This window comes from Rhinatrema bivittatum, chromosome 6, assembly GCF_901001135.1.
Source record: "Rhinatrema bivittatum chromosome 6, aRhiBiv1.1, whole genome shotgun sequence".
Lineage (NCBI taxonomy): Eukaryota > Metazoa > Chordata > Amphibia > Gymnophiona > Rhinatrematidae > Rhinatrema > Rhinatrema bivittatum.
In genome coordinates this window covers 260,886,012-260,906,039 of record NC_042620.1, presented here as the reverse complement: position 1 = coordinate 260,906,039, position 20,028 = coordinate 260,886,012, and the positions used below count along the sequence as shown (strand labels likewise).

Sequence of the window (20,028 nt, the reverse complement as noted above, 5' to 3'; positions counted from 1 at the left end):
AGACATTCAACTATGCGCAGAATATGCATGCAGAAACACACATTATTATTTATTAGAGTTGATTAATTTCCATTTCTTACTACAGTAAATCAAGGCAATTTTACAATAAACCTTAAAGTGAAACATAATAATAGTCAATAAAACATGAATAAATTATGTCATAGATAATAAAATCATACAATTAAATGGAGCATAAAAGTAAATACATCTTAACATAAAATAAAGAAATAAAAAATGATATTAAAGAGACCCTTGATAGGCATGTGCAAATATGTATGTTGGTGCGATCACACATTCGCTGGAATTTTAAACCATCCACACAAGTTTGCACATATAATTTAAAATACACCGAACATGTATCTGTGCTATTAATTTTAAGTGGTTAAGCGAGGAAATGTTCTTCACGTATCTTTCGTTAGAACTTGTTCAGCTACTAGGGCTGCTACGCGGCCAGGCATACGTACAACTATGCGCACAAAAGCTGCACGCACAAAGCAATGTGCAAAACTACACGCATAGCTATGCATACAATGCTCGCTCAGCCATGCACGCACCATACGCGCTCAGCGACGTGTCCAAACACGCAAACTACTAGGCCGCATATGTTTGCACACAAACAGGAGATGCAGAACTAGGCTCACAAGTAGGCGAATAAAACCCTGTAGTCTACCATGCAGTTAAGACACTAAGGCTAATGAGCGGGGCCTAGCCAAAAGACTGCTCAACCCGCTGAGCCTTCACTGCCTCCACATCTCACACGAAACTCCCTAGAGATGAGAGCGGGAAGATGCTGAACACCAAAGCCAAGGAGAAAGACTCGGTAAGATAAAAGAGAGAAGGAGAGCCTCACTATCACATCATCTTTAGTTCTGTCTCTCTCTTTTTTTTTAACCTGTCAGCCTTCCTTTGCTGAAAGAGGGGACGGGTCTCCAGCTATGGGGCAGAGGGCAAAAGCCTTCACCATTGAGCCTCTCTCGGCCTGCAACCGCTACTTATCTCATTTTTATTTATTTTTTTTTTTTAAAGTCCATGCTTGAAGAAAAAAAAAAAAAAGGCTACTGGACTCCAGACACTCAACTGAGGGAGGGACACGATGGTATCACCTCAGGAGGCAGTGGTGCAATCCAGTCATTCATCTTCTCCAGAAACTGTCTTTTTTTTTTTTACTAAAGCAATCCCCGGTATGAAAATGCATGACCATCTTCTGCTGGAGATGTAGAATACTGACGGGCTGTTGCCAAGGCAGGGCTACATATCCGTGACGTCAGCTTCTTACTCCATCTCCATCTGCTGGTAGAGGTGCAAAATCCACCAGTGGGGATTGGCCTGCCTGAATGCTGAGGAACTGATGGATGGTAATGTAAGCAGAGAGCATTGCACTTTGAAAAATCTTCTTGCCAAAGTTATATAGAAGTTTATGATCTTTTCCAGAAGGAGAATTGGAGTGAATGTGTGTATTCTTTGCTTTCTTTACAACAGATTTAACTACTACGGACTGGTGAGGCAGCTGGAGAACACCAAAGCCTGGTGATTGTCGGACTCTGAATTTGAGATCCAATTTCCTGGCAGTTAAGGTGGCCAAAATGGGAGTTTCCCACATTCTCATTTGTAGAACATTGACAATGTTGTGAACTAGAAGGGCTGCTGGTTTGACTGGAGTTGTCAATATTTGAAGAAACTCGAGGAGCTCACAGACTGGGGGTGTTTGTCTTTGCAGACATGGATGCCCAGTGTGGTACCCATCTTTGCCACAAACTTGGAATAGTTGTCATCCAAGCCTAAAGATATAGGGTCACTTATCCAATATTTCAAGGATGACGAGGGTGAACCGGGAGCTTCTGGTTGACTCGAGGAGGTCGGAGATGTTAAACCAGACGACTCCTCAAATCCACTGCTATTGATGATGAAGAAACCCTGCACAAGGACTCTGATGATGATTGCACCCCTGTTGATATCAGTCTTGATATCGCCAAGATTAAAGTGAGAGGAGAAGCTGGAAAGTTCCTTTCATCTCCTTGGTTAGAGAGGTAAAGAAACTCTGCACCAAATTTGCAATTTGGTCGAGTGACTCATGTATCCTCTGGTCTGTGTAGGTGGTGGAACATCATTTTCAAAAACTAGGATAGGCACCTGCATGAGGATAGGTAGCCTGCTAGAAGAGAGTGGTATTATAGAGGTCATTGGGTCCAGTCTCCAAGCAAAGTCCCTCCACCACTGGTCCCAGGTATCCTCTGTTGCTGCCAATAACCTGGTTATTGGCAGCAGCAGAGGCAACCTGACCCCTTCTCCTGCTGATCTAGGTTGGGCTATGTAGAGTTGTGTTGGCAAAGTGGCTTGATAAATCAAAGTCTGAGGTGGATGTGTTGATTGCTTTGGTGGGGTAGAATATTTGGATATCTTGGAATGCTTTGAAAGATCTTTGGAGACACACATCTTGGAGTCCAGTGCAGGTTGGCAATACTACATTGGTTGCATCAGAATTGCACTGTGGGTTCTTACAGTGTACTGCAAGATCATGTATTTGAAGTATCGAGCATTGCGTGCACCGGTGCCTTGTGTGTTAATGCACCATGCATCAAATGCAGTGGTGCATCGTGTGTGTCAGTGCATCGTTCATTGAGTGTGTTGGTGTATTGTATACATCAGAGTTTCGTGTGTCAAGCGCTTCAATGTGCTGTACACCATTGGCATTAGAGGAAGTTACATTGGGTGAGTTGTGCTGTGCATCGCTGATGCTGTTGGCGTGGATGGTTCCAATGATGGCTATGTTAATGGCGCCAGCACAAATGCATTACATTTAGAATGCTTATGTTTCTTTGATACAGGCTGCGATGGTTCCAGTGACTGATGTCACTTCACCTTCGATGCAGGATGGCTGGCTGAACTCGACCCCGTGGCTTTGACCTGAGCGGACAGGAGAGTTTTTGACGAGCTCAGTAACTTTCCTGGCAAGGCAGGCAAGGCTGCACTGCAGGATGAAGATCTACTGTAATTCTGCAGAGATTTACACAGTTCCTCAATGTTAAGATCCCAGGACCTCTGTGAACATGGGGACATCTGTACACAGGCATAGTTCTGATCATGATCTGGCCTGAGGCATCAATAACACAATTTGTGGCCATCTGTAAAGGGCATCATTTTTTCCACAGATACAGCTCTTAAAACCACTCATCCTGGTTGACTTCTTCTTCTGTCTGGACATGGTAGAAGAGAAGGCCACACTTCGGTGTTAAGCAGTTATTTCTTTTTTTTTGGTAGCACTGAAAAGTGCTGTTGTGGGGCTGCAGAAGGAGCAAGGCAACTTTAGAAGAAACTGAACTAAAGGTATAGCAATAAAGAGGTTTTTAGGATTTCTTGAAGGTAAAAGAGACAGGAGGTCACATCTCTGCTGTGCTCGGACACAAAATGACGGAGGAGACTCATGAGGCAACGCTGGCGCAGGAACTCATCCACATGCTCAGTAGAGCTCAAAGCTCTACTAGCTTAGACAGACAACTCCGTTCGGTGCACCCACATATAATGGTATGGTTTCAGAAATTCGGACCGTGGTAAAAAGGAGAAAAGCACAAGGACAGCACTGCTAACAGAAGTGTCATTCTCAAGTGACTATTCTGTATTACATATGAAGAGATCAGGAAAATGTGGCAGAAAGATACAGAAATAGTCCCAGTTGTGTTGGGTGAAAAAACAAAAAAACCAAACCCCCCCTTCTCACCATATGTTGCCTGTGAATATTAAATCTCTGGAAGGAAGCTCTTTGCCACAATGCATATATTAAAATGAGTACTAGCAATACATCTGAGAGATTGAAATCCTACCCAACGTACAATTGCTTAATACAAGTGAGGTGCATGTAAAACAAAAAGAAAGGGGCGTGTCCAAAGGCTAGCTGAACAGAGCAAGCCAAAAACATACGTAGGGAGCAAAAAAGAGACATACCCACAGAATGATAGACAGACCGAGGAGAGGAAGAGAGAGAGAGACAGACACACTGGAACAAAAAAAAAAAAAAAAGAAGTGAGAGAGATAGGAACTGCACTCCCGATTTTTTTATACCCGTGAAGTGTAGTAGATACGCAAGATAGGATTTCCAGACAAGTCAATGCTCTTGTGGCTTTCACTTCCCTTCATGATGGAACTGAGGAAGAATTGAAAAATCGTTAGAGAAGCAAGGACAAGAGACCTCATTATCCCTCTATAGTCTCTCTCCCCCTCCCACTTTCCATGCGGTTGTTTCTCCCATCCCCTCCCAGGGTACCCATGCAGTTGTCTATTCTCTCCTGTCTCCTGCCTCCTTCCCTGCAGTCTCTGTTTCTCTTCTCCCCTTCCCTCCCAGGATATTCGTGTCTCCTCCTTCCCACCTTTTTTTACTCAGAGTACCTGTACTGCTGCCTTGCCTCCTCTCCCCCCTGGATCCCCTGCAGACTTCTCTCCTCCCCCCCCCCTCTGGGTATCTTCGCAAGTATCTCTACATTCCTCCCCAGATACCTATGCAGGTGAAGCCAGTGACTGGCCACATCGATGGTCATGCTGAGCTGAAAGAGGATGGTGCAGGAAGGGTACAGCAGAGAAAGATTCACCAGCAAACACATGGTGGCACAACGGTCCGTCAGCATGTCCAGCATGGCTCCAAATTTGGTCCCTGGCAGAGATGGGGAGAACAGGTGGTCAAAAAATGTCATGAGTAAGTAAACAAAGCCTCTCCCCTATTTGACCCGGGACAATTAACCCCTTTCCCTCTCTTACAAAATAACGTCCTAGTCTCGAACAGAGACTGAGCAGTGTGCACACTGGGGTAAACAGGAGCGTGTCACCTTGGTTGAGAGCGCGTGCTGCATAGCCATCAAAAGCATCCAGAAGCCCACTGAGGAGATAGAAGGACGAGGCAGCGAGAGGGTAGGTAGGCATGAAGTAGAATGCCACAAAGGCGAAGAGGATCCTGGCATAACCTAGGCAAAGAAAAGAGAGAGAAATAAAGGCAGGGAAAATAACTTTCAAAACTGCTTGCATGCGCCCATTTACGTATGTATATGGGAGCATGCAAAGTTGTTACTGTATTTTATAACCTGTATGGATATGATATGTGCAGGTTATAAAATTTGAGTACAATTGCACGCACAAATATTCATAAGAACATAAGAAAATGCCATACTGGGTCAGACCAAGGGTCCATCAAGCCCAGCATCCTGTTTCCAACAGTGGCCAATCCAGGCCACAAGAACCTGGCAAGTACCCAAAAACTAAGTCTATTCCATGTAACCATTGCTAATGGCAGTGGCTATTCTCTAAGTGAACTTAATAGCAGGTAATGGACTTCTCCTCCAAGAACTTATCCAATCCTTTTTTAAACACAGCTATACTTACTGCACTAACCACATCCTCTGGCAACAAATTCCAAAGTTTAATTGTGCGTTGAGTAAAAAAGAACTTTCTCCGATTGGTTTTAAATGTGCCCCATGCTAACTTCATGGAGTGCCCCCTAGTCTTTCTATTATCCGAAAGAGTAAATAACCGATTCACATCTACTCATTCAAGACCTCTCATGATTTTAAACATCTCTATCATATCCCCCCTCAGCCGTCTCTTCTCCAAGCTGAAAAGTCCTAACCTCTTTAGTCTTTCCTCGTAGGGGAGCTGTTCCATTCCCCTTATCATTTTGGTAGCCCTTCTCTGTACCTTATCCATCGCAATTATATCTTTTTTGAGATGCGGCGACCAGAAATGTACACAGTATTCAAGGTGCGGTCTCACCATGGAGCGATACAGAGGCATTATGACATTTTCCGTTTTATTCACTATTCCCTTTCCAATAATTCCCAACATTGTTTGCTTTTTTGACTGCCGCAGCACACTGAATTGACGATTCCAATGTGTTATCCACTATGACGCCTAGATCTCTTTCTTGGGTTGTAGCACTTAATATGGAACCCAACATTGTGTAATTATAGCATGGGTTATTTTTCCCTATATGCATCACCTTGCACTTATCCACATTAAATTTCATCTGCCATTTGGATGCCCAATTTTCCAGTCTCACAAGGTCTTCCTGCAATTTATCACAATCTGCTTGTGATTTAACTACTCTGAACAATTTTGTGTCATCTGCAAATTTGATTATCTCACTCGTCGTATTTCTTTCCAGATCATTTATAAATATATTGGGGCGGATTTTAAAAGGCGCGCGAATAGCCTACTTTTGTTTGCGCTCCAGGCGCAAACAAAAGTACGCTGGATTTTAGTAGATACGCGCGGAGCCGCGCGTATCTGCTAAAAACCTGGATCGGCGCGCGCAAGGCTATGGATTTTGTATAGCCGGCGCGCGCCGAGCCGCGCAGCCTACCCCCGTTCCCTCCAAGGCCGCTCCGAAATCGGAGCGGCCTCGGAGGGAACTTTCCTTTGCCCTCCCCTCACCTTCCCCTCCCTTCCCCTACCTAACCCACCCGCCCGGCCCTGTCTAAACCCCCCCCTTACCTTTGTTGGGGGATTTACGCCTCCCGGAGGGAGACGTAAATCCCCGCGCGCCAGCGGGCCTCCTGCGCGCCGGGCCGCGACCTGGGGCGGGTACGGATGGCGCGGCCACGCCCCCGGACCGCCCCGGGCCGTAGCCACGCCCCCATACCCGCCCCCAAAACGCTGCCGACACGCCCCCGAAACGCCGCGACGACCGGGCCCGCCTCCCGACACGCCCCGACACGCCCCCCTCGGAGAACCCCGGGACTTACGCGAGTCCCGGGGCTCTGCGCGCGCCGGGAGGCCTATGTAAAATAGGCTTCCCGGCGCGCAGGGCCCTGCTCGCGTAAATCCGCCCGGTTTTGGGCGGATTTACGCGAGCAGGGCTCTGAAAATCCGCCCCATTGAAAAGTAAGGGCCCCAATACAGATCCCTGAGGCACTCCACTGTCCACTCCCTTCCACTGAGAAAATTGTCCATTTAATCCTACTCTCTGTATCCTGTCTTTTAGCCAGTTTGCAATCCACGAAAGGATATTGCCACCTATCCCATGACTTTTTACTTTTCCTAGAAGCCTCTCATGAGGAACTTTGTCAAACGCCTTCTGAAAATCCAAGTATACTACATCTACCGGTTCACCTTTAGCCACATGTTTATTAACTCCTTAAAAAAAGTGAAGCAGATTTGTGAGGCAAGACTTGCCTTGGGTAAAGCCATGCTGACTTTGTTCCATTAAACCATGTCTTTCTATATGTTCTGTGATTCTGATGTTTAGAACACTTTCCACTATTTTTCCTGGCACTGAAGTCAGGCTAACCGGTCTGTAGTTTCCCAGATCGCCCCTGGAGCCCTTTTTAAATATTTGGGTTACATTTGCTATCCTCCAGTCTTCAGGTATAATGGATGATTTTAATGATAGGTTACAAATTTTTACTAATAGGTCTGAAATTTCATTTTTTAGTTCCTTCAGAACTCTGGCGTGTATACCATCCGGTCCAGGTGATTTACTACTCTTCAGTTTGTCAATCAGGTCTACCACATCTTCTAGGTTCACCGTGATTTGATTCAGTCCATCTGAATCATTACCCATGAAAACCTTCTCCATTACGGGTACCTCCCCAACATCCTCTTCAGTAAACACCGAAGCAAAGAAATCATTTAATCTTTCCGCGATGGCCTTATCTTCTCTAAGTGCCCCTTTAACCCCTCGATCATCTAATGCAGGGGTGGGCAGTTCCGGTCCTCGAGGGCCACAAACCAGTCTGGTTTTCAGGATATCCCTAATGAATATGCATGAGAGAGATTTGCATGCACTCTGCCTCCGTTGTATGCAAATCTATTTCATGCGTATTCATTAGGATATCTTAAAACCTCGACAGGTTTGTGGCCCTTGAGGACTGGAACTGCCCACCCCTGATCTAATGGCCCAACTGACTCCCTCACAGACTTTCTGCATATATAAAAACCACGAGACATACAAGTTCCAGCTTATCCAGAAAAGTAGCAGCACCAATTTATGCGGCTAAGTAGTGGCACTTAGCAGGATAAGTCTGAAAAGCTGTCCATCTAAATAGAGCTCTTTGGACTTATCTGGGTATGTAAGATAGCCAAGTAAATAAAAAAAAAAATAAAAAAGCGATACTTATCCTGATATGTTCAAATTTGACTAAGTAGCAGCAAAAGGTATTACTTAGCCATATAAGTCAAATCTAAGCTAGATAAGTGTGCGCAAATGACATAACTGTGTATTCTTCAAATGTTAAGGGATACACAAGTAGGTTTTACTTGTGTTATTTAGAAGCATTTATCCTCCCCGTAAGTCAGCTTTTATATGCACAAGTCAGGGGATTTTCTACCATGCATGCGGCAATAAAATAACCAGTTTTACCAATTAGTCTACCAGTATGTCTACCTGCAGCTTGTGAAGATCCTCCTGGCTCTTCAGCCTGAAGTTCCCCCCAGACCTCCACCAGTCATTCTTTAATGTTTAAGATCATTTACACCAGATAATGACCAGGTTTAAATATATACAAGAAAAAACATTACTCACTATTTTGGCAAGTTGTAAAATAGCAATATTGTTTGACAGACAGAGGCTGACCAATGATTATATATAAATGAAACCGAAGGTTGTGAAACTGGGAAGTACGTAGTATTATGGTCACAGATATAAGGTATTGACGTTAAGATATAACAGTTGACTATGGTGAATGGAGGGTCTGATATTTTGAGAGACAAATAACATTAACACTTAAAACCCCTGTTTTGCCACATCATCTCTCTCCCCTTTTGTTAAATATAGCTATTGAACTGCTTGCCCAGATTATTAGAGAGTCATTTAACTATCTCATTTACTAGGCCCTGCTCTATTTCTTTCAGAGTCCTATGCATAAAATCTCATTGTACGCAGAGATTTTATTTCAGGCCAAACTCATGTTATCTGTTCCTTCTTTGTCAGATAATACTAACTAGAAGTATTACTATCTCAGAATATTTGAATCAGAATGATTTCATATACCCCCTTGTCTCTCAAGTTTTAAGGTAGCTAATAAAGGCTTTGTTTATCTTGAGGTTAATATAGTGCCACAAATTCAGGGCCTCTTTAAAGTTATTTTTTGCCAGCAATACATAAAATTAAGTGAGATTTACGTAACTGGTCTGATCTCGGAGTTTCTTGGGCTAGAAGAATAAACCTCTCTAAGCACATTCCCTGTACTGTTCCCTTGAAAATATTTTCTGAGTTCAACAGCCATACATCAAGTGTTATGCTCAGGCTTGTGAACCCTTGGACCAACGGGAGGATGGTATACCTGAGGAGGTGGATCCGTAGGTTCTCCCATCGGGTGGTGAGGCAGAGCAGAAGATGCGACCAGCTGACCCTCAGCACTGGAGAATGAGACGACTGTGGAGGCAGACGAGGAGTCGTGACGTCGAGGAGCGGAACTATGTCTTCGTCACTGGAAGTCCGCGGTCTCCCCAGGAGGAGCCCGTTGGGACCCGGACCGCTGGGACTTACGTGGGCCCTTGGAGACGATGGTCCAGAAGAAGTCCAAGGTCAAGTGCCAGAGGGTCGTCGCTTACCAGTCCGAAGTCACACGTCAGGAATCACCACTTGCCAATCCGAAGTCAGGAACCAGGAACACCAAGACGAGACAGGAACAAGGATCCAAAGCACTAGAACTCACCGAAGCAAGCAGACCTGACTATGTGGAACGTAGCCAAGTCAAGGAATGAGCAGAGGAAGCCTCCCTTTATACTTCCTTTACTCTGGCTCATTGGAAACAGCTGTAAGTAGTTAAAGGAGCCAGGCCCCTTTAAATCTAGAGAGGAGGCGCGGCCTCGCACCTAAAGATGGCGGCGGCCATCTTGGATTTCCTCTGTGGAGGAAAGACTGCCTGATGCCGAGAGGGAGGAGCAGGGACGGCTCCCCACCCGGCGTCCATCCCGGGGACCCACGCCGGAGCGACGGGCATAGAATCAGCAGCTTCCTTAGAAGCTGCCGCCGCAGGTTGCCGCCGCGGGTAAGGTAGGGGGCCGCACAACACAACATCAAGCTTTATATAGGATAATATAAAGTCCACAGGACTAAAATTCTTTAATGATGTCAGTTTTACAATGGATATCTCTGAATGTGTCTGTAACACCACCTCCCTAACCCCAACCCACCTCCTGATAACTCACCCTGAATCAAAATGCCCCCTTACAATGGTCCGGCCTTACATAGAGTATCAGAATAAGCCTTCTCTCTCTCTCTCGCCTCCTGAGGAGCTGTAGCAATGTGGCACGCGCGACTGAGGAAAATCAGGAGTTATGCGTGCCAGTGTTGGAACGCCCATGCCCTGCCCCTTTTCCGCCTATTTTTTCCGGGCACCCCATACATCAATGAAAGCGCGCCCTTTCCGGCTATTTAAAATTCGCTTAGCTCCCGTGCGGCCCACTTACGCGGGTATGTGGCCGTTTTTTGCGTGCGCAAGGCTTTTTAAAATCTACCTCTGTGTAAACACCATAACATCACTGCAGCAGAAAAGCACTGGGATCACGACCCTACCAGAATTGTAGAGACTGAAGATGTTGGGACACCTGGGACATTCCCATTCCAACTGATAAAAAAAAAAAACAAAAAACTTGATCCTAGAAAACTGGACATTGTGGTAAAGGAGAAAAACACAAGAACGTCATTGCTGATAGAAGTGTCAGTACCAAGCAACTATTCTGTGGAACATATGGAGAGTGGGAAGATCCTCATATACTTAGGGATGCAATCAGAGAGCAAGAAAATGTAGCAGGAATATACAAAAATAGTCCCACAGTAGTGGGTGCAACTGGTCTGATTAAAAAGAACGTGATACTTCGCCTGCACATGCATGAAGCACTGAGGCTGTTTAAAATACCATCTTGAAAGCCCAAATAAAAATGTATTACATACATTAAAAAAGGTCAAAGGAAGATCAAACAACTGCCAGCATGGGTAGATGGTGCTGTGAAAGAGGCTAATAAAGACAAAAAGGCATCGTTTAAAAAATGCAAGGCAAGTCCAAATGAGGAGAATACGCAAGGTGGTTGTAAAATATTAATACAGACCAAAAAAGCTTTTGAGACAAAGCTCGCCACAGAGGCAAAAACTAATAATAAAATCTTTTGCAGGTACATTAAAAACAAGAAGCCTGCAAGAGAGTCAGTTAGACCACTAGATAACCAGGGAGTAAAAAAGGGCACTCGGAGAAGACCGGAAGGAATTATTTGCTTCAATCTTTACTTGAAAAGGATGTTAGGGAGATCCCCACACCAGAACAGTTCTTTGAAGGTAATGAGTCAGAGGAACTGAAGTCAATCACTTCATAGAAAGGAAAGTACAGAATTAGAACAAATTGATAGGCTAAATATCCACCCAGACTTCTGAAAGAACTCAAATATTAAACTGCAGATCTATTCTTGCTCATCTGTAACCTCTCATTAAATTCGGCCACTGTACCTGAAGACTGGAGGGTAGCCAATGTAATACCATTTTTTCATCAACAGGGGCTGGAAGCGTGGAAGAAATGACAGTCCTTACAAGTTCATGATTATTGAATTCTTTATTCCAGTGAAGACTTAAAAATATTCCAGTCACATAATTTGAATAGACCCCCCGACACGGACACCATGTTTCGCCATGATGGCTGCGTCGGGAGAGAAGAGATTACCGTTTTTTTCGCACCATAAGACGCACCTGACTGTAAGACGCACCTAGGATTTAGAGAAGGAAAATAAGAAAAAAGAAAAATTCTCTATACGGAGCTCCCTCCTGGTGGCCGTCTGTGGGATATTTTTTCGGTTTTGTCTTTTATAGTAAGGCAGAGAACATCCACCCAGGTACTCACACTCACTGGTTTTCTCTCCCTCACATACATACATAGGCTCTTTCCCCTCCCCACATACACACAGGCTCTTTCACACTCACTAGCTCTCTCTCCCACTCCCACACAGGCTCCTTCCCCTCCCCGGCTCTCCCTCACATACACACTCAGACAATCACACATGCAGACTCTCTCCCTCATACACACAGCTCTCACACCAGTTATTTTAAACTTTCATGACTGCTCCAAAGTTCAATAATAAATAGTCAGGGCTTTATTACATTGATTAGGAGAGCAATTTGCTCCTAATATTTCAACAGGTAGCCACTTAATCAGCACAGGCAGTAATTCTATTTGCTTTTCATTAATTTCAGCTGTCAAAAACTGCTAATCAGTTCTGAAAATCCACATTGCTTCATATGCAAGAAACATTTTATCATAAATCACTGAACTATACCATGAACTAAAAAAGTAAAGGTTTGTATCATGTGTCCTCCATCCCAGGCAGTATATTACCCTCATGATTTTCTAATATATCTAAACAAATGAGAAGGAAATGGCTTGTACTAACCATAAACTTTGATGTCATGTATCGTCTTCTGCCAGCAGAGCTTGAGCTCCCTGCTGGTCCCGGGGTGCATGTTACAGCAATGGTCAGCGTGACGCAGGTCAAACATCAGCTGTTTGAACCACGTGTGCTACGGAGGCCCCTCGCTGGTCTGCTGTTCCCGGGGTGCCGCGGTGCATCTTACTGCAAAGGTCGGCGGTATCCCGGGAACAGCATACTGGTAGGGAGCTGTTTGAACTGGAGGGTAATATACTAGATATATTATGATAAAATGTTTCAGGCATTTGACCTGCGCCACCATACTGATTGGGCTGAGTTGGGAGGAGGAGGAGGGGGACGGCGCGTGAGAGGGAGAGACGCTACATTCGCTCCATAAGACGCACAGACATTTTCCCCCCACTTTTGGGGGGAAAAAAGTGCATCTTACGGAGCGAAAAATACGGTATTTCTATGAGTGTATGAACTCCAGTTCTCGTCCCTCCCGATGCAGCCTGCACAGTGAAACACGGTGTCCGTGTCGGGGGACTATTTATATTGGGGTGAATTTTAAAAAGGTTACGCGCGTACATTATGCACGTAGCTGCGAGTACCCGTTCCTGCGCGCGCCGAGCCTCTTTTGCATAGGCTCGGCGATGCGCGCAAGCCCCGGGACATGCGTATGTCCTGGGGCTTGAAAAAAGGGGCAGGGAGTGGGTGGGGCGGAGGCCTCCGACACAGTGGCTGTGCTGAGGGATCGTGCGTGGGCACTTGGCCGGCGTGCACAACCTACACCTGCCCAGAAGCAGGCGCAACTTATGGAACAAAGGTTAGTGGGGGGGGGGGGTTTAGGTAGTGCTGGGGGGCAGGTTAGGTAGGGGAAGGTGGTGGGGCGGAAGGAATGTTCCCTCCAAGGCCGCTCCGATTTCGGAGCGGCCTCGGAGGGAACAGGGAAAGCCATCGGGGCTTCCTTAGGACTTGGCGCACGCAAGTTGCAAAAGTGTGCACCCCCTTCTGGTGCCAACCCCGCACGCATGTTATAAAATCGGGCATAGATTTGTGCTCGCCGGGATGCACGCACAAATCTACGCCCGCTCATACCTCTTAAAATCCAGCCCATTATGTGACTGGAATATTTTTAAGTCTTCATTGGAATAAAGAATTCAATAATCATGAACTTGTAAGGACTGTCATTTCTTCCACACTTCCAGCCCCTGTTGATTATTCATTTAAGTGTGGAATTGTTCTCCGTTTTCCTTTTGGATTGATACCATTTTTTAAAAACAGGATCCAGGAAATTACAAGCCAGTAAACCTCACATCAGTGCAGGGCAAAATGGTAGAAATTATAGTTAAGAACAGAACTGCTGAGCATATGTCAAGGCATGGCAAAATGGGAAAAAGAGGTCAACAGCCAAAGAGAAATCATACCTTACCAAACTATTTGAATTCTTTGACAGTGTAAATAAATATGTGGATAAGGGTGAGCTGATCAATAGAGCGTATCTGGATTTTCAGAAGGCATTTGATAAAGTCCCACATAAAAGTCTCCTCAGGAAATTACAAAAAGTCATGGGACAAGAGGCAATGTCGTATATGGATTGGTAACTGGTTAAAAAGACAGGAAAGAGAGTAAGTCTGACTGGTCAGTTCTCCCAATGGAGAGAAGAGAATAGTGGCATGCCCCAGCATTGTTCAACGGATCTATAAATGATGTATAAAAGGGAGCGAGCGATGAGTGAGGTGATCTAATCTGCAAATAACACAAAATGATTGGGAGCAACTGCTGGAGGACATTGCAAAACTAGGGAACTGGGCATCTACATGGCAGACAAGCGCAACCTGATGTGCACAGGGAAAATGAATTCTGGGTATACACAATGCCGGGTTCCATGTTAGTAGTTAATAGCCAGGAGAAGGGACCTCGGCGTCACGGTGGGATAACAAGTTGAAATCTTCAGCTCGGTGTGTAGCAGCAGCCAAAACAAAATCAAACAGAATATTAGGAATTATTCAAGAAGGTACGGTTAACAAAACCAGGAATATAATAATATAGAAATGAAATGATGCCACTGGATTGATCCACAGTATGGCCATATTAAAAAAAAAAGATAGAGCAGAACCAGAAAAAAAGTACCGAGAAGCACAACAAAATGATTACGAAGATGGATGGGCTCCCTTATGAAGAGAAACGAAACAGGTTAGAGCTCTTCAGAGGTTTATGGAGTTATGGGCGGTGTGGGACAAGGTAATGAAGAATGGTTCTTTACACTATCAAACAGCACACGGACGAGGGGGCACGCCCTGCAACTAACAGGTGGCAGATTCTAAACACATTTAAGAAAGGACTTTTTTGGTCAACACACAATTAAGCTATGGAACTTACTGCCAGAAAATGCGACTGGGGCTAGAAGCGTGACCGAGTTTAAAAAAAAAAAAAAAAGATTTGGACAAGTTACTGGAGGTGAGGTCTATAAATGCGTGCCAGCCAAACAGCCTTTGGTTTCTCCACCTCTTTCATGCTGGGATTTACTGGGTACTTTCAGGTAACCCAGACTGGCCACTGTAGGAGACAGCAAGCATTGCATTTCTTATGTTCTTATTACATCCTATGAATTCCAAAAGCAGGATCTCTTTCACACCAGGGAAATATTAAGGAGAGCATTAGCAGCGAATTTGAGACAGCTGGTATCAAAACCTGCCTGGTTTGCAAGTGAGGTTCATTCCTGTCAAGGTTTGTGCCAAACTAAGCATTTAGAGACTCTACCTCGGAGGGAAGACTAGAGGCAGAACCCTCGTTTTAACAGTCCTCTAGAAGAGACAAAATTGTCATTTCTCCAGAGGTGCACAGTCTAACACTTCCCGGTTCTTTCTCGGTAAACTCCTCAGGAAAGAGCTTCTTGTGGAAGAAACAGTCTGAGAGGAAACCAAACAGCTGGAGGAGAAAGCAGGACCTTCTGGTGTGGCGGGTCTGTGAAGGAGAAGGTGAAGAAGATCTGGGGGAGCATTGCCAAGGATGTCAGCAGCCTGTCGGTGCTCACCAGGACAACACGGTTGGTGGGAAACCAGGGCGGCTTTCTAGACCAAGTTGCCATAGATTGAATGGCCCTTGTGCCAGATGGGAGAAGACCGCACTGTGAGGTGCAGCTGACACCGGAAGAGGATTTTAATGATAGGTCCAGGCAACTCTCAGTGGGACTATGTCCCTACTGGAGGCACTGATTCGGATGATGCAGAAGGAGGTGGGCATCAGATAAAGGAGAAAGAAGGGACTGTCGTGGCCAAAGAGAGCCAGCTAGCATTGCAGGGGACACAACGCCAATATCTACCTTTTATGGGAACACAAGAACCCTCCGTAAGCATTCAGCTGATAAGCAAGACACCAGCAGCCACACAACAGGACAATCAGTTGGTCAAATGCCACTTCTTGTATATATCTGGCCAGGCATGCTGGGCCTATCACGATTGTCCAGGTCTGCACCTTAGTCCAGAGATTTGCAAGACCGTGACAAGCCTGGCATCCTTGGTCCCGAGACTTCCACACCACTGTGCAAATCTATGGACAAAAGATGCTGGGCCTGTGTTTCTCGGATGTCACAGGTCCAGCAATCAAAATGATGAAGAACAAGGCTGTCAGTAAAAATTTCACTTTATTAAAATTGCATTTAAAATGGGAAAATATATATTTTTTAAATAAAAAAAGGCACATTTAAAATTGTAATATATTAAAAACAGTGCAATTTTCTGCTGGCATTAATTTTCCTGGGGTTTGAAAAAAATGTTGAAGTCAGAATCCCACTCCACACACAACAGAAATACTACTATTAGAAGGTAAATCCATAGGAAGAAATATTCAACCCATTCACCTTAATAAAAATACAAAAATACAACCATGTACCTTTGTCAGAGATCTTGGGATAACTATAGATACAGAACTTGGAATGGAAACATACTGCACTAAAAATAAGAGAGGGTTATTTTAAATTACTTACCCTTAGAAAGCTTAAACCTCTATTAGCCCCAAGGGAATTCAGAACGGTATTACAATCCTTAATATTATCAAATATAGATTACTGTAATGCACTACTGCTCAGCCTCCCCAATAGACCTTTGCTCGGCCTCCCCCATTAGACCTTTGCAAGTTTTGCAAAACGCAGCAGCACGTGTCTTAACTGGAACAAAAAAAAGTGTGAACATATCACCCCTGTACTGATTTCCTTACATTGGTTACCTGTATCATTCCGAGTACAATACAAAGTAGCATGTATTTTGCATAAAATAATACATGGAAACAACATAGAATGGCTTAACTATTCTATACACTTACATGTTCCACAACGAGATCTTCGATTTAGTAATAAGGGGCTTTTATCTGTTCCAACAATTAAATCAGCAAGACTCAGCGAAGTCCGGGATAGAACAATCTCTATTGCTGGTCCTAAGTTATGGAACACACTACCTACCAACTTAAAACTGCAAATACATACGAAGAAATTTAAAGCAGATTTAAAAACGTGGCTTTTTACATGTGTATATGCAGAAACATGAAAACGTACCAGCAAGTTTTATTCTCTGTTCTTTTAGTACATTGATTTTATTATTTTAGGATTTTTATGCATACTATTTTAAGGATGTATTAATGTTTTATTGTTTTAGTATAATTTAATGGTTTGTGTTATTAATTATATTGACTATTGTATTTTCATGGCAAATGTACACCGTTGTGATGGTGTCATGACTGATGTAATGGTATATAAAACCCAAATAAACTATAGCCCGGTCAAACCATCCCTTCCCTCCATAAGAACATAAGAAATTACCATACTGGGTCAGACCAAGGGTCCATGAAGCCCAGCATCCTGTTTCTAACAGTGGCCAATCCAGCCTATAAGTAGCTGGCAAGTACCAAATACTTAGCTGATCCCATGCCACTGATGCCAATAATAGCAGTGGCTATTCTCTAAGACAACTTGATTAATAGCAGTTAATGGACTTCTCCTCCAAGAACTTATCCAAAACGTTTTTGAACACAGCTACACTAACTTCACTAACCACATCCTCTGGCAACAAATTCCAGAGCTTAATTGTGCATTGACTGAAAAAGAATTTTCTCCGATTAGTTTTAAATGTGCTACTTGCTAACTTCATGGAGTGCCCCCTAGTCTTTCTATTATCCAAAAGAGTAAATAACAGGTTCACATGTACCCGTTCTAGACCTCTCATGATTTTAAACACCTCTATCATATCCCCCCTCAGCCGTCTCTTCTCCAAGCTGAAAAGTCCTAACCTCTTTAGTCTTTCCTCATAGGGGAGCTGTTCCATTCCCCTTATCATTTTGGTCGCCTTTCTCTGTACCTTTTCCATTGCAACTATATCTTTTTTGAGATGCGGCGACCAGAATTATACACAGTATTCAAGGTGCGGTCTCACCATGGAGCGATACAGAGGCATTATGACATTTTCCATTTTATTCACCATTCCCTTTCTAATAATTCCCAACATTCTGTTTGCTTTTTTGACTGCCGCAGCACACTGAACCGACGATTTCAATGTGTTATCCACTATGAAGCCTAGATCTCTTTCTTGGGTGGTAGCTCCTAATATGGAACTTAACATTGTGTAATTATAGCATGGATTATTTTTCCCTATATGCATCACCTTGCACTTACCACATTAAATTTCATCTGCCATTTGGATGCCCAATCTTCCAGTCTCACAAGATCCTTCTGCAATTTATCACAATCTGCTTGTGATTTAACTACTCTGAAAAATTTTGTATCATCTGCAAATTTGATTATCTCACTCGTCGTATTTCTTTCCAGATCATTTATAAATATATTTTCATTTTAACCGACCCAGCAGAGCCTCTACTATTGGGACCCTTCATGTGCCTTCCCTAAAGAAGGCACACCTCTCATCCACTTGGTTTTTCAAACAAGCTTACCCTCAATAGCCTCCGCCCCTTTCTCCCCTGTCCCCCTCCTCACTCCAAGCCAGCATTTAACTGAATCCTGTACATAGTTGTTGTATTTATTTATTACTTTATTATGTTGCTATTTATGGGCTCTCACTGTTATCCCGAGCAGCCCCAAGCACCTGTTTTCTTTCACTTCCTTGCTATTTCTTTGTTCCTATGTAATCCCTCCCCTTATTCATGTTCATTGTAATTTCTACCCTATAGTTCTACTGTAAACCGATATGATGTCCCCACTAATATCAGAATAGAAAAGTTTATAAATAAAATAAATATTGAAAAGTATGGGTCCCAATACAGATCCCTGAGGCACTCCACTGTCCACTCCCTTCCACTGAGAAAATTGTCCATTTAATCCCACTCTCTGTTTCCTGTCTTTTAGCCAGTTTGTAATCCAAGAAAGGACATCGCCTCCTATCCCATGATTTTTTACTTTTCCTAGAAGCCTCTCATGAGGAACTTTGTCAAATGCCTTCTGAAAATCCAAGTATACTACATCTACCGGTTCACCTTTATCCACATGTTTATTAACTCCTTCAAAAAAGTGAAGCAGATTTGTGAGGCAAGACTTGCCTTGGGTAAAGCCATGCTGACTTTGTTCCATTAAACCATGTCTTTCTATATATTCTGTGATTTTGATGCTTAGAACACTTTCCACTATTTTTCCTGGTACTGAAGTCAGGCTAACCGATCTGAAGTTTCCCGGATCACCCCTGGAGGCAGAATGACATTTTCTGTTTTATTCACAATTCCCTTCCTAATAATTCCCAACATTCTGTTTGCTTTTTTGACTGCCGCAGCACACTGAGCTGACGATTTCAATGTATTAACCACTTTGACGCATAGATCTTTATCCTGGGTGGTAGCACCTAACATGGAATCTAACATCGTGTAACTACAGCAATGGTTATTTTTCCCTATATGCATCACCTTACACTTGTTCACATTAAATTTCATTTGCCATTTGAATGCTCATTCTTCCAATTTCGCAAAGTCCTCCTGCAATTTATCACAATCCACTTGTGATTTAACTACTCTGAATAATTTTGTATCATCTGCAAATTTGATTACCTCATTCATCATATTCCTTTCCAGATCATTAATATATATATATATTGAAAAGCACAGGTCAAAGTACAGACCTCCGAGGCACTCCACTGTTTACCTTTTTCCACTGAGAAAATTGACCTTTTAATTCTACTGTTTCCTGTCTTTTAACCAGTTTGTAATCCAAGAAAGGACATCGCCTCTTATCCCATGACTTTTTAGTTTTCTTAGAAGCCTCTCATGAGGGACTTTGTTAAACGTCTTCTGAAAATCCAAATACACGACATCTACCGGTTCTCCTTTATCCACATGTTTATTTTTTATTTATTTATTTAAAAATTTTCTATACTGTCGTTAAGTTAAATACCATCACAACGGTTTACAGAAGGGCACGATAAAGACAAATATGGGTGGTATAGATTACAAATTACTCGTGTGCCATCATAGTACAGTAACAATGTAAAATAATAAACTAGGTGTGTAAATTAAACCTGATTGTTAGGAACAAATTAGGCAGTTTGATTTTAACATTAATATGCTTATGTGGGTTACTAAAAACTTCTAGCTTGGTGCATCCTTATCGCTCAACTATTTTTTCTCCTTTTCTTTATCTTTATAAAATGCTTGTTTAAAAAGCCAGGTTTTCAGATTAGTTTTGAATAATTTCAGATTTGTCTG

At 43.5% G+C, this 20,028-nt stretch overlaps 1 protein-coding gene across 2 annotated transcripts in view; it reads right to left on the bottom strand.

Annotated features, from left to right (window-relative positions):
* Positions 1-20,028, bottom strand: part of CDIPT (CDP-diacylglycerol--inositol 3-phosphatidyltransferase) — a 43,898-nt gene that overhangs the window by 11,139 nt on the left and 12,731 nt on the right. For both annotated transcript variants that reach the window (XM_029606980.1, XM_029606981.1), the window contains 3 exons: positions 4,815-4,949; positions 4,489-4,642; positions 4,057-4,138 (listed from right to left, as the gene is read on the bottom strand). In XM_029606980.1, coding sequence (XP_029462840.1) covers positions 4,057-4,138; positions 4,489-4,642; positions 4,815-4,949 — 371 coding nt within the window. The remainder of the gene's footprint in view (positions 1-4,056; positions 4,139-4,488; positions 4,643-4,814; positions 4,950-20,028) is intronic.